Source organism: Drosophila serrata, unplaced genomic scaffold (genome assembly GCF_035046125.1).
Source record: "Drosophila serrata isolate PLE 108 unplaced genomic scaffold, ASM3504612v1 contig_272, whole genome shotgun sequence".
NCBI lineage: Eukaryota > Metazoa > Arthropoda > Insecta > Diptera > Drosophilidae > Drosophila > Drosophila serrata.
Window position 1 is genome coordinate 10792085 of NW_028257170.1, and position 19997 is coordinate 10812081.

At 40.9% G+C, this 19997-nt stretch overlaps 2 protein-coding genes across 27 annotated transcripts in view; one reads left to right on the forward strand and one right to left on the reverse strand.

Annotated features, from left to right (window-relative positions):
• Positions 1-19997, forward strand: part of pHCl-1 (pH-sensitive chloride channel 1) — a 61035-nt gene that overhangs the window by 921 nt on the left and 40117 nt on the right. For 19 of the 26 annotated variants that reach the window (XM_020960099.2, XM_086833736.1, XM_020960100.2 and 16 more), the window contains exon 2: positions 4116-4415. The gene's annotated coding sequence lies outside the window, so the exon portion shown is untranslated. The remainder of the gene's footprint in view (positions 1-4115; positions 4416-19997) is intronic. The other 7 variants (XM_086833721.1, XM_086833730.1, XM_086833728.1 and 4 more) reach the window with 1 other exon arrangement.
• Positions 14726-19981, reverse strand: LOC110189869 (protein argonaute-2-like). The gene is made up of 8 exons (XM_020960090.2): positions 19659-19981; positions 19401-19583; positions 17408-19329; positions 17212-17300; positions 16546-17155; positions 15483-16493; positions 15050-15420; positions 14726-14990 (listed from the first exon to the last, which is right to left on the reverse strand). The coding sequence occupies exons 1-8, from the start codon at positions 19780-19782 to the stop codon at positions 14900-14902; spliced, it is 4401 nt and encodes a 1466-aa protein (XP_020815749.2). The 5' UTR covers positions 19783-19981; the 3' UTR covers positions 14726-14899.

Sequence of the window (19997 nt, forward strand, 5' to 3'; positions counted from 1 at the left end):
ATTTACGTGAATATGAAATTATAATTTGTAAAACTTCATAAAAACAGAATTGGTTGGTTCAAATATTAAATAACTTAACATATCTATAATCGGAAGCATAAGCATACTATAATAATGACTACAAATAAAAAAAGGAAGTTAAGTGACTATTGGATTAGTCTATTGAAGTCAACTTAAAAAACCGTTTTTTTAAATAAAATAACAAAATAATATCGCAAAAGGAATCAAATAAGATTTGAATTTGTAAATAATATACGAAAAGTCGGCACAAAGATGAAGCTGAAGGAAATATTCAATTCATTCAATGAAAAATAAAACACGATTAGTGTAAAAGAGGAAGAACTATTGCACAAAATAAAATAGTAAATTAAGTAAAGTTAGCACAAAATAAAAAAAGTTAAACCTAAAACTAAAAAAAGCTTATGTAAAACCCTTAAGTAATGCCCAGACCATGCTAAGTAAAATCAATCAAAAGCCATTGAGTCTTTGCAATCCCTCGTAATTAGCCCGCTAAGAGGTGGACTTTATCATAACAGAATCAGTTTGGGTGTATCGGCATCAATTACCAATTATAACTTGACAATAAAATCGCCAATCACAATCGCAATCACACACACACCCCAAGCGGTCTCTCTCCGACTATTTTTAGTTGCACTTGCTTTCCTTTTTTCTTGTTTTTGTTGCAATTTTTTTTTTTTACTTTGCTCAATATTAGTGTCAAGGTGCAGCTAGTGCATAGAGAGAGGGAGATGGAAATAGAGTCTGAGACAGAGAGAGGGCGACCGCGGAGCCAAAAGAACAAGACACGAAAATGAAGAAGCAAGAAAGGTGGTGGGAAGAGTAACTCGGCAATGAGATACCCTGGAAAAAAAACAAATGCAATCGATCCACAATTCTATCAGGAGCTGAAGCTGAAGAAGAAGATAAAATAATTTATATAAAATTTATGAATTCTAAAATATATTTTAGACTCTGTTTCCTCCAAGTCTAGTATACCCTCTGCACTCATCGAGTAATGGATATTATATAAGAAACCAAGGGAACGGAGAGTGCAAGAGGGCGGCGCCGACATCGCGAGAAAGCAACACACGAAAAGGTGGCTATCAAAAAATAATAACAACAAAAACAAAACACAGCAACAAGAAGAAGAAGAAGAGAAAAAGAGCAGGGCACCGAAAGGGGGTGCCCGCCCGTCACCCGTGTGGGTTGGCTCCTTCAAGACTTGTCACATCGAACAGAAAGAAATTGAATTTATGTCTTGGGTGGGTTGCCTTCAATGACAATTAGGCTGCTATATAGCCGCAGAGTCGTCGGGGGCCTATATATGTATATGTCATATAGTAGTGTAGTATGTTGAGGTAACGCCTGAAACGCACAGGTAACGGCATAGGTATAGGTATAGGTCGTAGGAATAGGTAATGCCAAAAAGCGTAACGATGGAGGAGCCGTGGCGCGTGTTTCGCTCGGTAAGGTAAATCGCGTTAGCAACAACAACAAAAACAAGAAAAGCAACAAGGATACGCAGGACTCTGCTTTCTGGTTTTCTGGTTTCAGCTTTCAGGTTTCAGGCGACCCACATTACTTAAATTACGAACTACACGCAAAGTCGCCGAAAGCCCACACACAACTGGGAAAAGTCACACACGCTGGTTAGTCATTTCTCTGGCAGCCAGTCAGTAAGTTTAGTTCGTCATTTTGCCAGTATGTCATTCCGTCAGTCGTTCCTGCAGTCAGTCAATCATTAGCCAAAATGCCTTATGAGTCAGCCAGTATGTGAGCTACACTTGACCAAATCTGTAAGTCCTGCTACAAGGATGTGTGCGATCTAGATTAAAGCTTAAAATTTTAATTATATAAATTATACATTTTTTAAATCCTTTTATTTTACTTAGATATAGGTTGAGGGATATAATAAATATAAGTACAGAGTTGTGTTTACCATAAAGTTCTTGTCAAATCTATTGATTTATTCAGTAGTTTACATTCTTGTTTCTTTCTAAATGCTATGCTCAAGGCTATTTTATTGCTCTTCAGTATATAAAAGTACTGATTTGTATTATCTTTTATATTCCCTTAACTTTTAAACATTTTCCCCTAGTGCAAAGTCCTTGTCGAACGTTGCGTGCCTTTGGGTGGAGCCTCCGACAAGAAAGAGTAGATGGGAAATGGTAGGATATGTACTGTGGAAGGGGAGGAAGACATGTTGCATATTTCTGGGCGTGTTGGCTGCTAGACAAAAATGTCGTTTTCAACGAAATTCCCGGCATTCCAATGCCGTGTTAAGGACAGACATTGAAACCGAGGCATTCGTCTGACCGCAGTAATGAGATGAAAAACACCAAAATATACTCAGCAGCAGCAGCGAATTTGTTTTTACAAAAAACACAATTAAATTCAATTTAGTGTGAAGCGTCGGCGGGTGTTCCTTGTTTTTTGGCTTGTTGAATACCGAAATTTATTCACACACACATGGTATATTTTTGGTTGGTTTTGCTTTGGTCTGAAGCTTCGCATTTTTGCATTTTCTCCTTTGCGCTGCTTTGGTTTATTTTTAACACATTTTCGAAAAGGCGTGTGAAAATTGTGTAGATTTCTTTACATTGTCTGCTTAGCAAATATGATAAGAATATAGGAAAGATCATGAGATAATTTATGATCATGATCTCCTTTACACTCGGCGACCTTCCGAAAATATATTTCCACAAACCACGTTTAAGCGAGAACATGTGTAAAATCTAGTTGTAATTACTTAGAGGAGATGCAATGCAGTTTTGCATTCACATCACATCACATTGCCCCTAATGCTATTTTTATTTAATTTTATTTTATTTAAGCGCACTATTTTCACGCGCATACGCCTGGCAATAATCTACTACATAAATAAATAAAAATAGTTCATTGAGTTCGAAAGACAAACACGATTTTTACAGCCTTAGCCTGGCTCGTACACATGTTCGTTGAGTGCGGAGAGGGCGGCGGCCAAGAGGCGTGTAAATATGGCCCGGTATAGGAAGTGCAGGAATTATTTATTAATGAATCGCCATGGGAAAACGCGAGTGCACAAATGAGTGATGGATGGGAGGCGGTTGAGATCCAACAAAATGAATAATTGAAAAACGTTTGGCCAGAGGTATTTTGAGGCAAAAATATTTACTTGAGAGTAGTTTAGAAAAAAAATTAATTTAGTTTGGTTTCCCATACCCGAGTTCATTTAGAACGTAAAGTAGTCTGTTTTGGGTATTTATAATTTAAATCCTTAAATACTTTTCAAGTTTCAAGTTTTGTGTTTCTTTTCCGAACATAAGCCTGCTTTGTGGATCACAACTTTAAAACTTGAGGAGCGGGGGATTTCCACACTTACCTTCGTTTTGAAACAAACTTTATCTCTGCGCGACCTCTTTAAGTTTACCAGATCCCATTATAAATTTTCCCAAGACCGCTGCCTGTCGCAGGCTCTCTTTACCCAAGTTTGCTTAAGTTTTCACCGCCCGGAAAGTGTTTTCACAACTAACTGCTTGGCAAATTGCTGCCACTTATGTAAGCAGCTCGACCAACGTTTACTCCAATGAAATACAAAATATGCAACGTGTACAAAATATACAAAAATATTCCCAACGAAGTGCTGAACAAAAATTGTGGCGCCAAATGAGCAGCGGAAATAAAAGAAAAACCATTGGAAAACTTTAGCATACATCGCAGGGCAGTTAAGACTTCAAAGTAAACAGAACAATCGTAAAAGACGAGTGCGAATGTGGAGGGAAAAACGTGAAATAGGTATAAAAAAAAGGCAGAGCGAAATAAAGCGAATCACATGGCGAAACATAAAGCGTCAAAAGTTGGCCAAATAAGGCGATGAAACGCAAAAAGATGGGTGTAATTTCAAAGGACCCCGACACCAGCAACACTAAAATCAAAAGGAAAGCAACAGAAAACAACAGAACAAAAATATACATTTCAAAGTGTCGTTCGTTCGTCGTTGTCGTCGTCGGCGGTTCGTTCATTCGTTCGTTCGTCTGTTCGTTCGTTCGTGTTCGAGGTCCTGCGTGTGTGTGTCCTTGCAACTTTCGGTTAAGCCCCTCACGCTCACTCGCACTCTCAATCCCTCTCACTCACAGCTGGGTCCTTTATTTTAGCCAACGGCAATTGCACATAAGTTGCAACAAGCCAAGTAACAACAGGAGGTGTAAGCAACAACTAAAGTAACATACAAAAAAAAGCCAAAACAACGGCCTGTTGGCCAACAACAATAAAACAACACCAGCTACAACAACGAGAACCACAAACAACAATCCGCCTAAAGGGCCAAATGAACGTTAGCGCTAGTCCGTCTGTCGCCCGTTAGGTGGCGCCGCCGCCAGCCGCTGAACAACTGCCACGCTTCTCGTCCTGCCACTGGAAATCCTGTCGCTAATTAGGTAAGTCGCCCAGCCCAGCCTCGTGTATCCCTCCTGTGTGCTTTCACTTTGCCTTTGGTCAAAGCGGGTGCTGTCCGTGTGCTGCACATTATTTCATTTCGTTGCCGGGACGTAATTATGGCAATTTGCGTCGTCGTCGACGTCAGGCTGCAAGTCAAGTGCAGAAAAATATTACTCATGCGCCACGTGGCCATGTTGCAAGTTAAACTTTCACTTTACTTGGATATCTTGTTCCAAAAACAAACTAAATTAAATTGAAAATTATTTCTGGTACAAATAAATGTATTTAAAATTGCAACGATTTCTTCTTCAAAATTTTATAAGCAATTAATAATAATTAAAATAATTCAAAGAATAGGAATATATTAATTCTTCTTGATGAGACAATATGGCCAAAAGTCTTTTTTATTCAGAGTCGCTTTTAAAATCGTAGTTCATTGATAATTAAATGTATAGAAAATTTAATTTGTAATCTAACTATCTTTTTCAAAAAATAGATTGCCGATTCGACCCCATGATATAATTTTAAACTGAAAGGATAATTAAACTTTGGCTTCATGAAATTAGGTTCTTTACGTTTTTTTTTTATTATAGTCGTCGTTGCTCGTCATTTCCATTTGTTGTTTCCTTTCATTTTCTCTGGCCATCGTCTCTGTCAGGCGTCTTTACTCGTCGTAATTTTTCAGGTGTCCTTACTCGTCGATATAACTTCTCGTCTCTTCGTGTCACAACCATCCTCGTTCTCCTCTTCCTCGTTCATTTACTCATTTTCTTCGTCATATTCACTCGCCAATCTGCTTGCTCATTGTCTCGTTGTTTTCTCGATTGACTTAAAAGTCGTGGTCTAGAGTCTAATAATTATCCTGAAAATTGTATATTTATATTTATATTGCATTTTTGAATCGAGTTACCTTACAATCCATTTATTTCTTGAAAATCTTCTTTAAATACTTTAAAGCACTTGCAATTTTATGGCAAATCAAATGCAGGAAATGCTGACAAAAAAGTGGCATTCATTGAGTCCAGTTTCCATCTGAAAAGCTTTATATTCTCGCACCTCTGGCTTGATGGCAGCAAAAAATCGAACGATGCAGGCGAATCGAAAAAGAAAAAATAAACACATTCCAACCAATTTCTCTTCATTTTGGATGAACCGCGTTGCGCTAAATTGAATTTCCTGGTTAAATTGCAGCACTGCGGGGCTTGGGGGAGTCGAGGGGCTAGATATAATCATACACGCAGGTGAAATGATGCTGCAATGTTTGGCTTTCATTTCGTATTGAATCCTGAATAGAATCATCCTTTGCATTACGGCTGCATGATAAATTGCATTCAATGATTGTCAATTTGGTATCCCAAATATGTAGCTCCATATTTTTCGATTTATTTCGCGCTCCTTTTTATTTCATTTTACATTTAAGCTGGGTATCAATTAGTTGGTATTCAATTCGGCCTTTTGGTTATATGCATTTATTCCATACGTTCCAGCTGAGTGTTTTTTCTTAGCTGATGCATAAATTCTGGTCGATTGTGTTCCGAAATTGTGGACATTCCTTTTTTGTCAAACGCATACAAAATCGCGCTTATTTTACAGCGAACAGTGAAAATTTGCTACCAAAAAAAGAAAAATAATAAGCTCTGAAACACAAATATTTCTAGTATGAGAGAATAGTTTATAAGTGGAATTCCAATGCTATTTTATACATTGTTTACTTTTGTAGAGACAAAAGTATACCGTGTACACGCTGAAGTATGCGTAATATCTCTGGGAACCACGCTACAACCAGGTATGCTAGGCATTCGTGTTTTGGCTGTAAAATTGTGACCTACATACAGACACAGGTGAACTGAAAGCCGAAAACATTAAGCGCTCTTGCTGAGCCTGGGGAAAATCCAAAGCGGAGGCGGCACTGGCTGCGGCCAAATGGAAAATCAACACAGCAAAGAGAATGAAAAGGCCAGCAGGCAAATAAGACGATGAGATTCGAAAGGGGGGGCTAACTGGTGTCTCTCCTGGCCAGGGATCAGGCCAACAATCGAATGGCCCAAAGGCAGCTCCAACTGGTTTGGCCTTTTCTCTAGTTCGGTCGACAGAGAGGGAGAAAGAGAGTCTCTATGCTCCTCGCTATATCCTTCCTTTCAGCTTTCGCGCCGGGGCCATCCTTTTGTTGTCATAACTGGAGGAGCAGGACGAACATGAATGGCATCTTGGCTAGATTCGGTTTAGATCTGGCTTTTTTTTTACATGGAAAACCTAGGTTACTAGGGATTTTTAATGAATTTTCCTTTATATATATAATTGTAAATTTAGATATTACTCAAAACATTTAATATTTAATTTCATTTCTTGAGATTATATGACTTTGTAATCTTTAAGTGCCAGCACTGGACACTCATTGTATGTTTAAGCTGTGGAGCTCAGGAGAAAAAATCCGGAGCTCATCCTGTTGGCAGGACTATCGGCCAACTTATTGGCCTTGCTGTGGCAGCTGCATGTGTTATCCTTTTTATATTTGGCCTGGCCACAACGGGAGCAGGAAAACTGCACTTGTGCAACAACTATCTGGTCCTTTCTTGCCGTTACGTTCCCCATGCATCCTCTGCACCCTTTTGTGTGCACTCAATTTAGCCATTTCTTGCAATTCGGCGCTTTTCTTTTTTGGGGGGGAATAGGAGGAGGAGCAGAAGCAGAGGCTGCGGTGAGGCGCCCCCGGAACAAATTTAATCTATTCTGAAAGTTTTCCATGTGCGCCAAGGGAGTGCCTGCAAGTGTTCGTCGGTTTCCCAGCTTTGGGCTGTGGCCAGCGGGCTGCGGGCTTTTCGGGTATTCCGTCTTGCCGAACTGGCTGCCAGAAGATGTGACAGCAACTAATTAAGTCAGTCGGGAAATTGCACTCGACATTTCCCGAGGTGAGCGGCGCGAAAGGTGTCGGCTGAAATTGAGCGACGGAGTGGAGATTTTTGCATCTGCAGAATGTCTACTTTTATTATATTCATTTTTTGCAAAGTTAACACTTTAATTAATTGGAGTAGAGAAAGAAAATGGAGTTTAATTTAATCAAATTACCACTTGCAAAGTATAATGGAAGTAGTTTATTTTATTCCCTCTTAGCTTAGTTTCTGTTGAAATTTCTTTTTAAACTTTACTTAAGTTTTAAATCTTGACACATTAGTATGGTATGTGCCATCCAATTTCTCTCTGTGTGGCTCACCTTTTTAGCCAAATGATAACTTCAATTGATTGGTGGGCGCAACCAATTCCGGGTTTCTTCCAACGCATTACGTATACGACCCTGTGACTTAGTGTCAAATTATCAGCTACTTATTATTATTGCCATTATTAGAACCTTGGTCTTCCCGCGCTACCATCATAGCCCCAATCAATGTCAGCTGTTGTCATTGTTAGCATTCTGCTCTGCACTTCCTTTTTTTATCCTATTCTTTTTATTTTTTGTTGTCGCCCGCTTATGTAAACCCTCTGGAACGCAGACAAAAGCCTGCCAAATAGCGCAAAATGTGCGCCAATTTAGTTGTCGTTTAATTTGATGGCACAGCCGATTTGGCAGGCAAAACGGCAGTGGAAGATTATGCCGGAGCAATGGTGGCCACGTCATGAATGACTGCCCACCGCCAGGCGGAGGAAATTGCTGAGGAACCGAAAGGAGGCCCCACCATCGAAGGTTGTGCGGGGAGAGAGCAGAACGAAAATAAAAGTGACCGGCAATAAAATGCTAAAAGGAACATGCAAGTACATATATGCATACATATAGAAGGACATGTACGGAAATAAAATCCACAGTCAAACTTCTATAGCTCGAACTGAGGTTGACTACAGCGAAAGTCCTGCTATGACAAAAAAAAAGCAACTATAAAGGGAATACAAAATAAACCTTATAAACCACGAAGACTTTTAACTAATTGTATTAATAAATTTGAGAAAATTTAGTTTAACTTATAATTCATTAAAAAAAGATAGATAAAGATATTTATATAGACAACATACATATGATTTTTTGGCTCATATAAATATAAATATAAATATTAAGAAAATCATGTTTTTAATAGAATTTTTTATAACATTGTCACTTGGGTAATTATTGTTAGTTGCATTAGCTTTTTGTTGTGAATAAATCTTGGTTTCAAATTTAAAGAAATTATATTTTTTGTTATGGGAATTTAAATAAATCAATTGTTATGCTTTGCTCTTACAGCAGTAAAACATATGTTTTAAGCTTTAACATATAAATAGTACTCAATTGAATTATTGCAAATAAAATCCATAACTTTAAGAACCCTACATATAAAAGATAATATTATAACCTCAACTTGCCATAACTTAACTTGAGAGCTGTTGAGGCTAGACTGTATATAAAGCCTCAATCCTCAAACGCTGTCATTTTATTTAAAAGGGTATTCCCAGTGTGTTGCGTGTCATTCACGAATATGGTGTGTATAGGCCTAAGGTCGCGGTCAGGAGACACATAAATAGAGAGACGGAGATGGACACTAACACTCGGAATGTTCGCAAATAATGCAGACCATTACATTAATGACTGCGGCAAAAAAGTCGAAAAAGCGCCAAAAACGTCCGCTGAGAAGAAAAAAAAATAGCAGGGAAAAACAATGAATAGAAACCAAGCAAAGGAGAAAAGCCAGCGAGAAAATCGAAACATTATGAGGTCATTTTAATTATTTATGTGTGCGTGTGGCTAAGGCCAGTCCAGAGGCACCGGACTAGACTTTGGCCAAGGTTACGGCTCCACTTCAAAAAGGACCTCTGCTTGAGATTCCATTTTATTTTTACAATTATGTTTGCCGAGAACTCTTTAAGCCGCTTACGACTGCGGGGGAGCTCATATTTCATGGCTTCCGAATTGACCCAGATATCGGAACATATCGAGTGGGCTGCCTCATTTGGCCCCGAAACTATGGCCGGGATCTGGTCCTTTGTGTTGTGCGTGCTTGGAAACTTTGATTTCTGCTTTGCTAAATTCGGATTTATGTCTTGTCCTTAGCTCAGTGGCTAGAACTTGGTCCGAGATTTACGAGCTGCTATGTGGGAGTTCCCCTTGCTTGGCTCTGGCTCTGACTCAGCTGGCACAGATGCTCCACATCGATGCAAATTCAAATTCCAGCCAACTCATAAGTAAATTAAGTTAAATTCAGTGCTGCTTTGGGTAAACAATGCGGAAAATTGCGTATACGCCACGAGTGTCGCTTAACGACCTCAAAAATGCCACAGAAAATGTCTCAATTTTTTCCACGAGCCGGCGACGTTATATAAATACATATATACAGAGATATATATATGCATGACCGTATTCAAAAGCAATTTCCTCGCTTTATCTAGAAGTTATTTTAATGCAGACAAAATCCATTTTGTGTGCTCACCGAGATGTTACCAACTTTTTCGTCGTCGGCATGTACAGCATCCCTCTTTGCGTCTGCATACATTAGCCGATTTTTGGCTGCTTTTCAGCCACATTATTCTGTTTTGTTGGCCATAAAACGAGTATGTGCAAACTGTATGGCTGTCCATAAAGCCTTGGCAATAAATTCGGCTTCATTAGCTCAGCAGACAGCAAAAACAACTCCAAGCAAAACAAGGTTTTGATAACTCGTGAGTGCAAAATATTACAAAAATACATTTGAATTGAAATTATATTTAAAGAGACTGAAATAAACATTTGGACAGGCACAACTTAGAACAAAATTAACATACTTTTCTTGAATAATATTTCACACTTTTCCGCTATGAAATAAATAAGGCTAAAAATCCTTATTTCTCCCACAGAAATAAGGAACAAATTTTTGGCACGCATCCGTTGCTAAAGCCATAATTGCGTAATTCGGGTCTAGTTTCCTGATCCATTCGTCTTGGTGCCAAAACTACGAAAAATTAACCAAATTAACCCAAATACAAAGTTAGCCCAGTTTTTGGGCGCGTGCAAACTGAACATCATTAATACTAATCTGCTGCTGGGGAAAACCCCAAATAAAACCGAGTGGAAAATGAAAATGGAACCGTGTCAAAGTCTGAGAAAGTAACGGAATTTGTTACATTTTTGTTTTGTGTTGATTATGTAACATAATTGACGACAATATTTCCCCATAGGGTTGCAAGAAAAATGCTAATGAAAAAATAAGAAAACCACAGACCGAACGAAAGGCAAACATGGCCAACAAAGGCTGACTCATGGCGACTTCGTATTAGCGGGGCGGAAATGCCAGGACATCCGGTGCGGTGGCCAAGCCTTCAAACGCACCACGGCCACTATTACGGCCGCCCCCAAAGGGATTTAACACTGAGAAAAAATGTACATCGAAATGAGAAATTTAAGAGAAAACTGTAATGTACATGGAATTTTTTTAGATAAGTTTTATCAAAATTAAACAGAGTTCTATCAATACATATCTCTCTACACGATTAATTTTTCTCAGTGTGAGAGTGTGATGGAAAGATGGAAAAGCAAACGGTTCACTGCCAGTTACTTTCCTTTGTGACTGAGCCCCCATTCCCCGTAAAGTTTCCACGAGAGTTTCGCTGTCTGTTCCTGAACCCCCTTCCTCTCCTTTTCGGCCCTCCCCGCAGATCCTTGGCTCCTGGCTGAAGTGGCGAGTGCAAGTGAATAATGGCCGTCTTGACTGCAGTCAAGTCGGGCATACGGCTCACAAGCAATCAGTGTCAGTGGCAGTGCCACGGGCTAAAACGAGAAACAGAAACTAAAACAGAACCGGAGCCGGAACCGTAGCCAGAAACAGGTCCTGAAAGCGAGCCAAGTTTATTTGCAGGTATGAAAAAGGCATAAACCAAATCAGGAGACTTACGGAATGCACCGAAAAAATAAAGAGAATAATGGTCAAGAATACTGAATACTGAACTTAAACATAAAAGTAAAGTTAAAGGATGATTATAGAAATTAAAGGAAAATACATGCATTTCATCACTCAAACTTATATTTTTCAATTTAATTTTTACTTTAAATATATTTTATGTATTGACTTGATCCTGATTTCAATTTTTAGTGAGTGGTTATAGGAACTAGGATGAGGATTGGGTCTTGGGTGGAATGCATTGGATTGGCTCCTCTCCGCTGCCCGTTGCCGCTTTCAGTTAGCTCGCTGTCCAGCTCAGTGGAGCGGTGGGTCAAACAGAAATTGATTTGTTGTGTTTGCCTTGTGCTGCTATATCTTTATATACCTATTCCTATAAATATATATACATATATATATATTTGCTAGATATTTGTATGCCACTTTTTCCTTTTGCCAAATCCGAACACGACACCGGTCAGCATGGTATGGAGATGGATATACACCTGTCACTGTATGAGTTTTCCAATAAAGACATATCAAATCCTCCGACTTTCAAATAAACAAAAACACGCAAATCCAGTGAAGTGAAATGGAAATATCAATGTCCTGCAGAGGCTTTAGATGGATATCAGAAACAATTGGAAATGACTTTGTTCTGCTACGTTTATAAATTAATTAAATTTGACTTTGAAACTTTAAATCAAATGAATATTAATTAAAGTATATTTCAGAGAAGTGATTAGTCAGAAGCTTTAAATTATGAACAGGAATGGATTTTACTATTAATTTTTTCTAAAATTCCTTTCTTAAAAATACCTTTAAGCTACGTAGAAAACTTTTCTTATTACCAAATTAAACTAGAGACTAAATAAAACATATATCGATTTAAAACAGCTTTAAACTAGAAAGAAAATATATTTGTAACAAAACTGTAATATTTTCAATAGAAAAAGAACACAAATTTCAATATTTGAACAAATCTTGTGAGTTCAAAAAAGATGCCAACTAGATATCAAACTTTTAATAAGTTCAATTAATGCAAAAGAATTATTTCCACTTCCCCGACTACGAGTTCTTTGCCCTTGGGGCACGACACCAAACATCTACAAAAAAATATATGTTTAAAAAAAAATCGCAGAACGATGGCAGAAGGATGCAAAACTTTCGCCTTTCGCGCTCAACGTAAATTATGCAAAACTTTCACCCTTGGCCGTCACATAACAAGGCAGGCAGGCATCACATGTCACGGCTCAAATGAGTTACCCTACCCTACTCGTTTTTTTCCCTATTTTTTTATGTCGGTGCAAAGGAAATTTGCGTGGAAAAAATAAGTTTCGAGTGCAGGGAAAATATGCGGGAAATGAATGATAAAGGGTGTGGAGAGCGGGAGTTGCATTTTACAGCCACTTTGGCAGGCGACACGTTGACAAGTTGAATGGCGGCGTTTATTGAAATATGGCCCCGAGCCCGTATTGACTCAAATATGATATATGCCCCTTTAATCTTGGTTTTGGCATATGCGAAAATCGGGGCAGAAAACCAACAGTCTCGGCAGCAGGTAAAAAGTCAAACTCATTGAGCATTCAAGCCGGGAAATGGGAAAGCGTGTCATCTGCAGAGCGTTGAAAACCAAGCCGTGTGCCTTCAATACAACAAATTTCGTTTACATCTCAGCACCACGAGTGTTTGTGTGTGAGTGTGTGAAGGATTATTATGCAGGACTTCAGCAGCAGGAAACTCAAATATGCTCTCTGTAGCTCGACATCCTAACTCCTGCCCCTGTTTTCTGCCCCTATTTTCCTTGCCACATGCTGTGCAACAATTTTTGCTGCGTACAAGGAAAATGCTGTATGGTAATAAGTTAGTGCAAGACATACTATACACGTCCCCTTATGTATGCGAATATCTTAAAGATTTCCCTACTTCATTCTTATTCGCACTTTGATGTTGCACTCACCGAGTTGTGCCAGAATTCCCACTCAGCATTCGTTCAAGGATTTCATGATATCTTTAGAAAATCAACAAGGGGTCGGATTTTCTTTTATTATTTATACTATAAAGATGTATATATGTCAAAGAGAAAATAAGACAGGAGCTTCAAGGGTCTTGGTTTCGGGTGGAACTAGCAAATATGTTAAAGGTAATTGCAATTAGAAAACATTTATTGAAATTATATTGATGGACGAGTTTTGTCCTTAATCAACTTTAAACATATTGTATCCAATAATTCGATTCTTTATTTATCATCTGTTCTACGTTCATTATAATGTCAATGCAGCGAAATTTACCCATCGCATTTTCATTATCGTTAAATGCAACACAATTACATTTAATTATTTTATTATGTAAACATTTCGGTGTACCAGTCCACGGCGGACATTTGGTGGAAAACCCATTTAATTGATATAAACATTGTTGTTTAATTGCCTTAAATGCCAAATGAACCGGTTGACTTTATTACCAAACAGTTTGACGTGTCCTTTTCCTTTTTTTTACGGTTTGATTCGCGGCTGTTTTTTAATTAAAATTCAATCAGAGTGGACCCTAGAAAATGTTGGATGGAGAATGTAAAATATTTACAATAAACTGAAAATCGGAATGTGGTTAGTACCGAGTTGATTAAACAGTATGGTTTTTGGTAGGGATTAGTTGGGAAATGGTTGGAAAATGTACGTTCCAGAGGGTTGCCCCGAGTATGATTCGTGTGACCCACATCAAAAGGACCATGGCCAGATCGTGTGCGTCATTTTGAGCATTAAAATTAATCCGTGGACACGCAAGGATAATCGCTTGGATGACACGATTTTTTTTGTTGTTCTAGCTTTCCTTGCACCTGCTGGCCGGGGATTTCGAGATGCGAACGCGTGACTAAGAGGTCCACCGAAACGAGTACACGAGTTACGTATACGCCGTGTTGGACGCGGCCTCATCATCCACATTGTTTCACTTCATATTTTTTTTGTGTGGCAAATTGACTGCAGTTGCCGCAAATTTCAATTTTCAACGCCATAATTGGCCATCTAATTATAGTTGCATACTGGCGGGCACACGAGGCCTGCCTGGGCATTAAAAGTAATCGCCTTTTATGAATAATATCCCTGGGCCCAGGGCTTGGCCCTATACGCTATTGAAATGCTAATCATAGCAATGTCCCTTGTGTATATATATTCACGTAAAGTATTTTTGTTCGTTTTCTTAATTCCTCGGGCAATTCGTGCAAGTTTGTTTTTCACTTGAGTTTTGGGGGAGAAAGAGAGAGTAAAAAAAAACATAATAAATAAAAAGAAAAGTATGTGTGAGAGCCTGGCAAGTGTGAAAGCTGAGCTTTGCCACCAAAAGGAGGGGTCACCCGTCTACGTCACGCATGTCCTTGCACGGAAATGTGAAAACTTTTTGCAGATTTCTCCTCTGCTTTCCGCTAGTCTGCTAGTTTTTTGTGCAAACAAAGGTTGTGCATAAAACTAATTAACTTTGCTATTTGCCAAATGCAAGGGTAGGGTTTGTGTTCTTGCTGAATTTATTATTTGGTCAACGTAATCAGTTTAAAATTTGTATATATGAAATTGATCAAAGGGATAATATTAAAGAAAGATTATTTAAAGACCCAGGGAAGTATCCGTCATAGGACCTCAATCCGCTCATGCCCCCTCATTCGAGAATTGTAAAATTTATATAAAAAACATTGGGTTTGTGTTCATAAATTTGGGAACAATCGTTCGCTTGCTGTATTCCCTCTTCAGGTCCTGGAACCGTTCAGTGCTGTAATAAAAATCAATTACTAAGCATTTGAAAACACGAGATGAAAAACCATGACTTACCCCGTCAAATAGTGACGCCCACGGGCAGCCACCAGGTGAGCAAGGTAGGCCGGTGCTGGATACGAAACCGATCGAGTGCAGCGCGGAAACATATGACAGAGGTTGAAGGTTAACTGCTGCAAGAGGTCAATATCCAGTCTGCCTGTGTTCTCAATTACATTGTAACGCGTTGGCTTGGCCGTGCCCTGGATGGACTGGTGGCTGACCATAAAGAACTGCACTTCGTTCGGATGGACAATGGTGCGGTCCACCACCGTTCCGGGTGACACATTATTGAACTTGTTGTAGGGCGTTGGTTCGCCCACGGGAAAGAATCGAGTATGGTGACGCTTCACCACTATAATGCAGCAAATCTTTGGTCGAATGCCGATCTTTAGGTAGACGAACGATTTCAATAAAATAAATATACAGGATTGAAATTAAAAAAACATACCTGTCGACAGGCCGCTTTTATGCCCTTAATCTCCTCGGTTTTGATTTTCGGAAACTGGCCGTCACTTACACCATCGCGATAGTACATAATATGTTCGGGATATTTATTATGATACTTGTGGTACACGCGCAGATGTTCCAGTGTAATCGATTCCATATCCTCGATCTCCTCCAGTGTCGAGCGCTGGAGGCGATACTGCATGTTGTAGGCACCGCCAAAGGGATCGTGCGAGGCAGCCACGCCCACCACGCTGGGGATCTCGCGTTGATCGGGCGACGGATGGCTAACGTCGGCGCCCAGGAACATGGCGTTCGTGAGAATTGGCTGGCGGGTATCGTCCTTTAGCTTATGGTTAATGCCATTCAGCTTTGAATTGACCTTCAGCAAGATGTTGCCAATGGTCTGAGGATTATTCTTGCGCTCGACGGTAAACTGCTTGATGCACTGCGTCAGAATGCCGTGCTGCAGTTCGGCCTTCTGCTTAATGGTGCTGTACGTCACGCCAAACTGCGGTATGATCACAAAGGCTATATCGCATTTTCCCCGAAGATCTTCGAAACACTTGTCTAGGCTGCGCTCGTCCTTATAGGGCCATATTTCAGCCTTCTTGTCCAGGCTCACATTCATGGCCCTGGCTTGGCCCAGCACTTTGTACTCAAAATCGGCCACCTGATTGAAGGGCATCTTGCGACCGCGTGGCGGATCAAAGAACATGATCGCCCACTTGTGCACCTTCGGATTAGCCTTGAGGAAGCGCATATTGTCTATGCGCCACGAACCATTCCTTACCGGGCAACACTTGTTGCCCTGGTACTCCACCTGCGGCGGCGCGAGAGTTCGGGTATGCACCATGATGAAATCGTTGGCAATGCGGAGGCCAAAACGACCGATGGTTGGGTCCAAGTTGTGATGAAAGAACTTGAGTAGGTCCATGATCTTGGCCTTGCGTTCATTGGTCGAGGTGGCGGCAACCTTGATCATGTTTGACACTTGGGTGGCTGCATCCTTGCGCTGCAAAAGATTCAAGCTTAAAAATGGTCTTCTGATATTTATGCGACCTTACATTCATGACCTGTCCTCCCTCGATGTGGCATAGTTCGATGGGCACCATTATATTCTTTGACGGATATCCAACGTGCAGGCAATGAAGATGGGGAAACTGCAACATATAGTTGCGAGATTTAAAATACTCTAAAACTGTAAGATTTTTATCCTCCAGCTGGAACGTTTGCTTGCTGGCCGGGTCTTTCGAAAGTCCATTAACTTTCCAGCAATGTGGCAAAGAATTGAAACATTTTGGTGGCGTATAAACCACATTGAGGCCCTTCAGGAACAAGTCAATGGAGCCACGCGACTGGCCAAGATCGGTATTCTGATTGATTTTTTGCCCCAGCCCAAATCGTTCCAGGTACTCGAGCACCGGCATGTCTATCGGAAAGGACTTGTGCGATATGTCCACATTCAAAAAGGGTCGATCGCCCAGCATGAAGGCCTGATAGAGACCGACCAGAGCCTCATAGCCATCTTCCAGCTCCCGACGGTGACCCGGCGCGGACATCTTGAAAAAGGAGCGTCCAGACCGAATGGCTTTGTTGTGGCATGGAGCGGCCATAACTACCTCTAGGCATTGCATGGCCCGCATAGGTTTGTCGAAGATCCTCTCAGACATGTAGCTGCGTTATGATGGAATTTTAATAATAAAAATCGATTGAGAGCTATATGTACGCACTTTCTTAAAGAGTTCAGATCGACCTGAAGGTCATATGTCTCCTTGATTTCCACAGTATAATGAATAGAACGCCCATGTCTATCAATGACCTGAAAAACAGTTAGGCAAAGCGTTTTTGAACAGGATTCAGACACAAACTTTGAATATAGAGTTCAGAAACTCTGATTTGATTTGTTAATAATATTCCTTTACTTACAGTCACCTCCCCATTACACGATTTTGTGTCCAGGGCGTCCACAGAGTAGCACGAGGCTGTGCCATCATAGGCAGCAATCGCTCCTCCCAATTGATTGACGCGAAATTGCTCGAAAGCCTGCCTCCAGAACTTCTTAGGCCGCTCTGGTAATATCTTAACGTCATAGTGGAAGGCTATTTCGGGCATTTTTTCCATGTTTATTTCCAGATAATTAACGGCCACCTGGCCGGGAGTTCCGATCGTGCCACGTTTTATAATTACAGCAGGCTGCAATGGAGCGGAACTAACAGGTTGGGATTTTTGTTGATCTTTTGGTTGATCCACACGCTTCTGCTGTGGTAGTGTTTTCGGATCATCTTTTTGATTGGGATCCCGTTCGCCAAGGGGATGTGGCGTTAAGACGTTCTTAGGTGCTGGTCCCTGAGACTGGCAGCCAGAAAGTTGCCTCTGTTGCTGTCCTTGTGGAAGTTTTTGTGGCTGACCTTGTGGATGTTGCATCTTTTGTCGTTGTGAACTTTTCATCTGCTGTTCTTGTGGACTTTGTTGTGGTAGACCTTGAGTATGTTGCATCTGCTGTCCTTGTGGACGTTGTTGCGGATGTTCTTGTGGACGTTGTATCTGCTGTTCCTGTGGACGTTGCATCTGCTGTTCTTGTGGACGTTGTTGTGGCCGACCTTGTGGATGTTGCATCTGCTGTCCCTGTGGACCTTGTTGCGAATGTTCTTGTGGACGTTGTGTAGGTCGACCTTGTGGATGTTGCATCTGCTGTCCTTGTGGACGTTGTTGTGGATGTTCCTGTGGACGTTGCATCTGCTGTTCTTGTGGACGTTGTTGTGACCGACCTTGTGGATGTTGCATCTGCTGTCCTTTTGGACGTTGTTGTGGATGTTCCTGTGGACGTTGCATCTGCTGTTCTTGTGGACGTTGTTGTGGCCGACCTTGTGGATGTTGCATCTGCTGTCCCTGTGGAACTTGTTGCGAATGTTCTTGTGGACGTTGTGTAGGTCGACCTTGTGGATGTTGCATCTGCTGTCCTTGTGGACGTTGTTGTGGATGTTCCTGTGGACGTTGCATCTGCTGTTCTTGTGGACGTTGTTGTGACCGGCCTTGTGGATGTTGCATCTGCTGTCCTTGTGGACGTTGTTGTGGATGTTCCTGTGGACGTTGCATCTGCTGTTCTTGTGGACGTTGTTGTGACCGACCTTGTGGATGTTGCATCTCCTGTCCTTGCTGATGTTGTTGCGGCTGTCCTTGTGGACGTTGCATCTGCTGTTCTTGTGGACGTTGTATAGGCCGACCTTGTGGATGTTGCATCTGCTGTCCTTGTGGACGTTGTTGTGGATGTTCCTGTGGACGTTGCATCTGCTGTTCTTGTGGACGTTCCATCTGCTGTTTTTGTGGATGATGTTGTGGCCGACCTTGTGGATGTTGCATCTGTTGTCCTTGTGGACGTTGTTGCGAATGTTCTTGTGGGCGTTGCATCTGCTGTTCTTGTGGACGTTGTTGAGGCTGACCTTGTGGATGTTGCATCTGTTGTCCTTGTGGACGTTGTTGTGAATGTTGTTGTGGGCGTTGCATCTGCTGATCTTGTGTCCGTTGTTGCGGTTGGGGACCCCAGTTTTCACGGTCTTTGTACGAGCTTTGCTGACCACCATATCTTTGGGCTCCGTGGGTCCTTTGCTGTTGGACTTCTTCCTTCTGGCACCCAGATGAAGCAGAGGTTGATGAACTCGCACTGTGCAGTGAACCTGAAGTCTGTTGTTCATTCAGAGTCTTATAAGACTCCGGTCCTTTTCGACAAGCCCATCCTTGAGTTCCTTGAGAATTTTTCTGCTGTCCTTGGAACTTCTGTTGCTGTCCTACTTTTTGCTGCTGCTGTTCTCCGAACTTCTTCTGCTGGCCTCCACCACTCTGCCATCCATCTAAATGAGTAGAAGTTGAAGTTAGGATCGCTCAGATAATTTACCGTGCAGTTTTTTTTCCGGTGTCTTACCATTTTGATCTTTCTTCTGATCGCCCCATCCTACATTTTTTTGACCCTGGCACCCTTGCCGATTTTCCCATCCTTGAGACCCTTGACTCTTTTGCTGCTGTCCTCCGAACTTCTGTTGCTGTCCTACTTTTTCCTGCTGCTGTTCTCCGAATTTGTGCTGGCCTCCACCACTCTGCCGTCCATCTAAAGGAGCAGAAGTTGAGTTTGGATTCGTTCAGATCATTTACCTTGCAGTTTTTTTTTTCTCTGTAATCGTACCATATTGTCCTTTCTTCTGATCGCTCCATCCTCGATTTTCTTGGTCCTTTTGGGGCTGACCTTTGGGCTTTCCCTTACGGCCCGACGCCTCCTCCGAGTCACCTCCTTTATTAATTTGCGGCATAAGTCCAAGTATTGACCTTGTGCAAATATATATGTATTTTCGAGGTTTTGATTTTTTGAAAACAGTTTTGACAACAGAATTTTTCAAAGAATCTGATGAAAACAAAAAAAAAAAACTCGATCGGAGATTTGACACGAGGTAAATATATAACTGAACTTTTTTTCAATGCTATTATGATGCTAAAAATGAAATGAAAAGTGGGGCAGGCTAATAAA

What these genes read in the sequence shown, in the direction of transcription:
- LOC110189869 (XM_020960090.2), bottom strand. Translation starts at nt 19,782, where the DNA reads ATGCCGCAAATTAATAAAGGAGGTGACTCGGAGGAGGCGTCGGGCCGT. An exon ending in CGTGTAATGGGGAGGTGACT is followed by an intron (nt 17,301 to 17,407) that starts GTAAGTAAAGGA and finishes ACTGTTTTTCAG; the next exon opens with GTCATTGATAGACATGGGCG. An exon ending in GGGCGTCACTATTTGACGGG is followed by an intron (nt 14,991 to 15,049) that starts GTAAGTCATGGT and finishes TTTTTATTACAG; the next exon opens with CACTGAACGGTTCCAGGACC.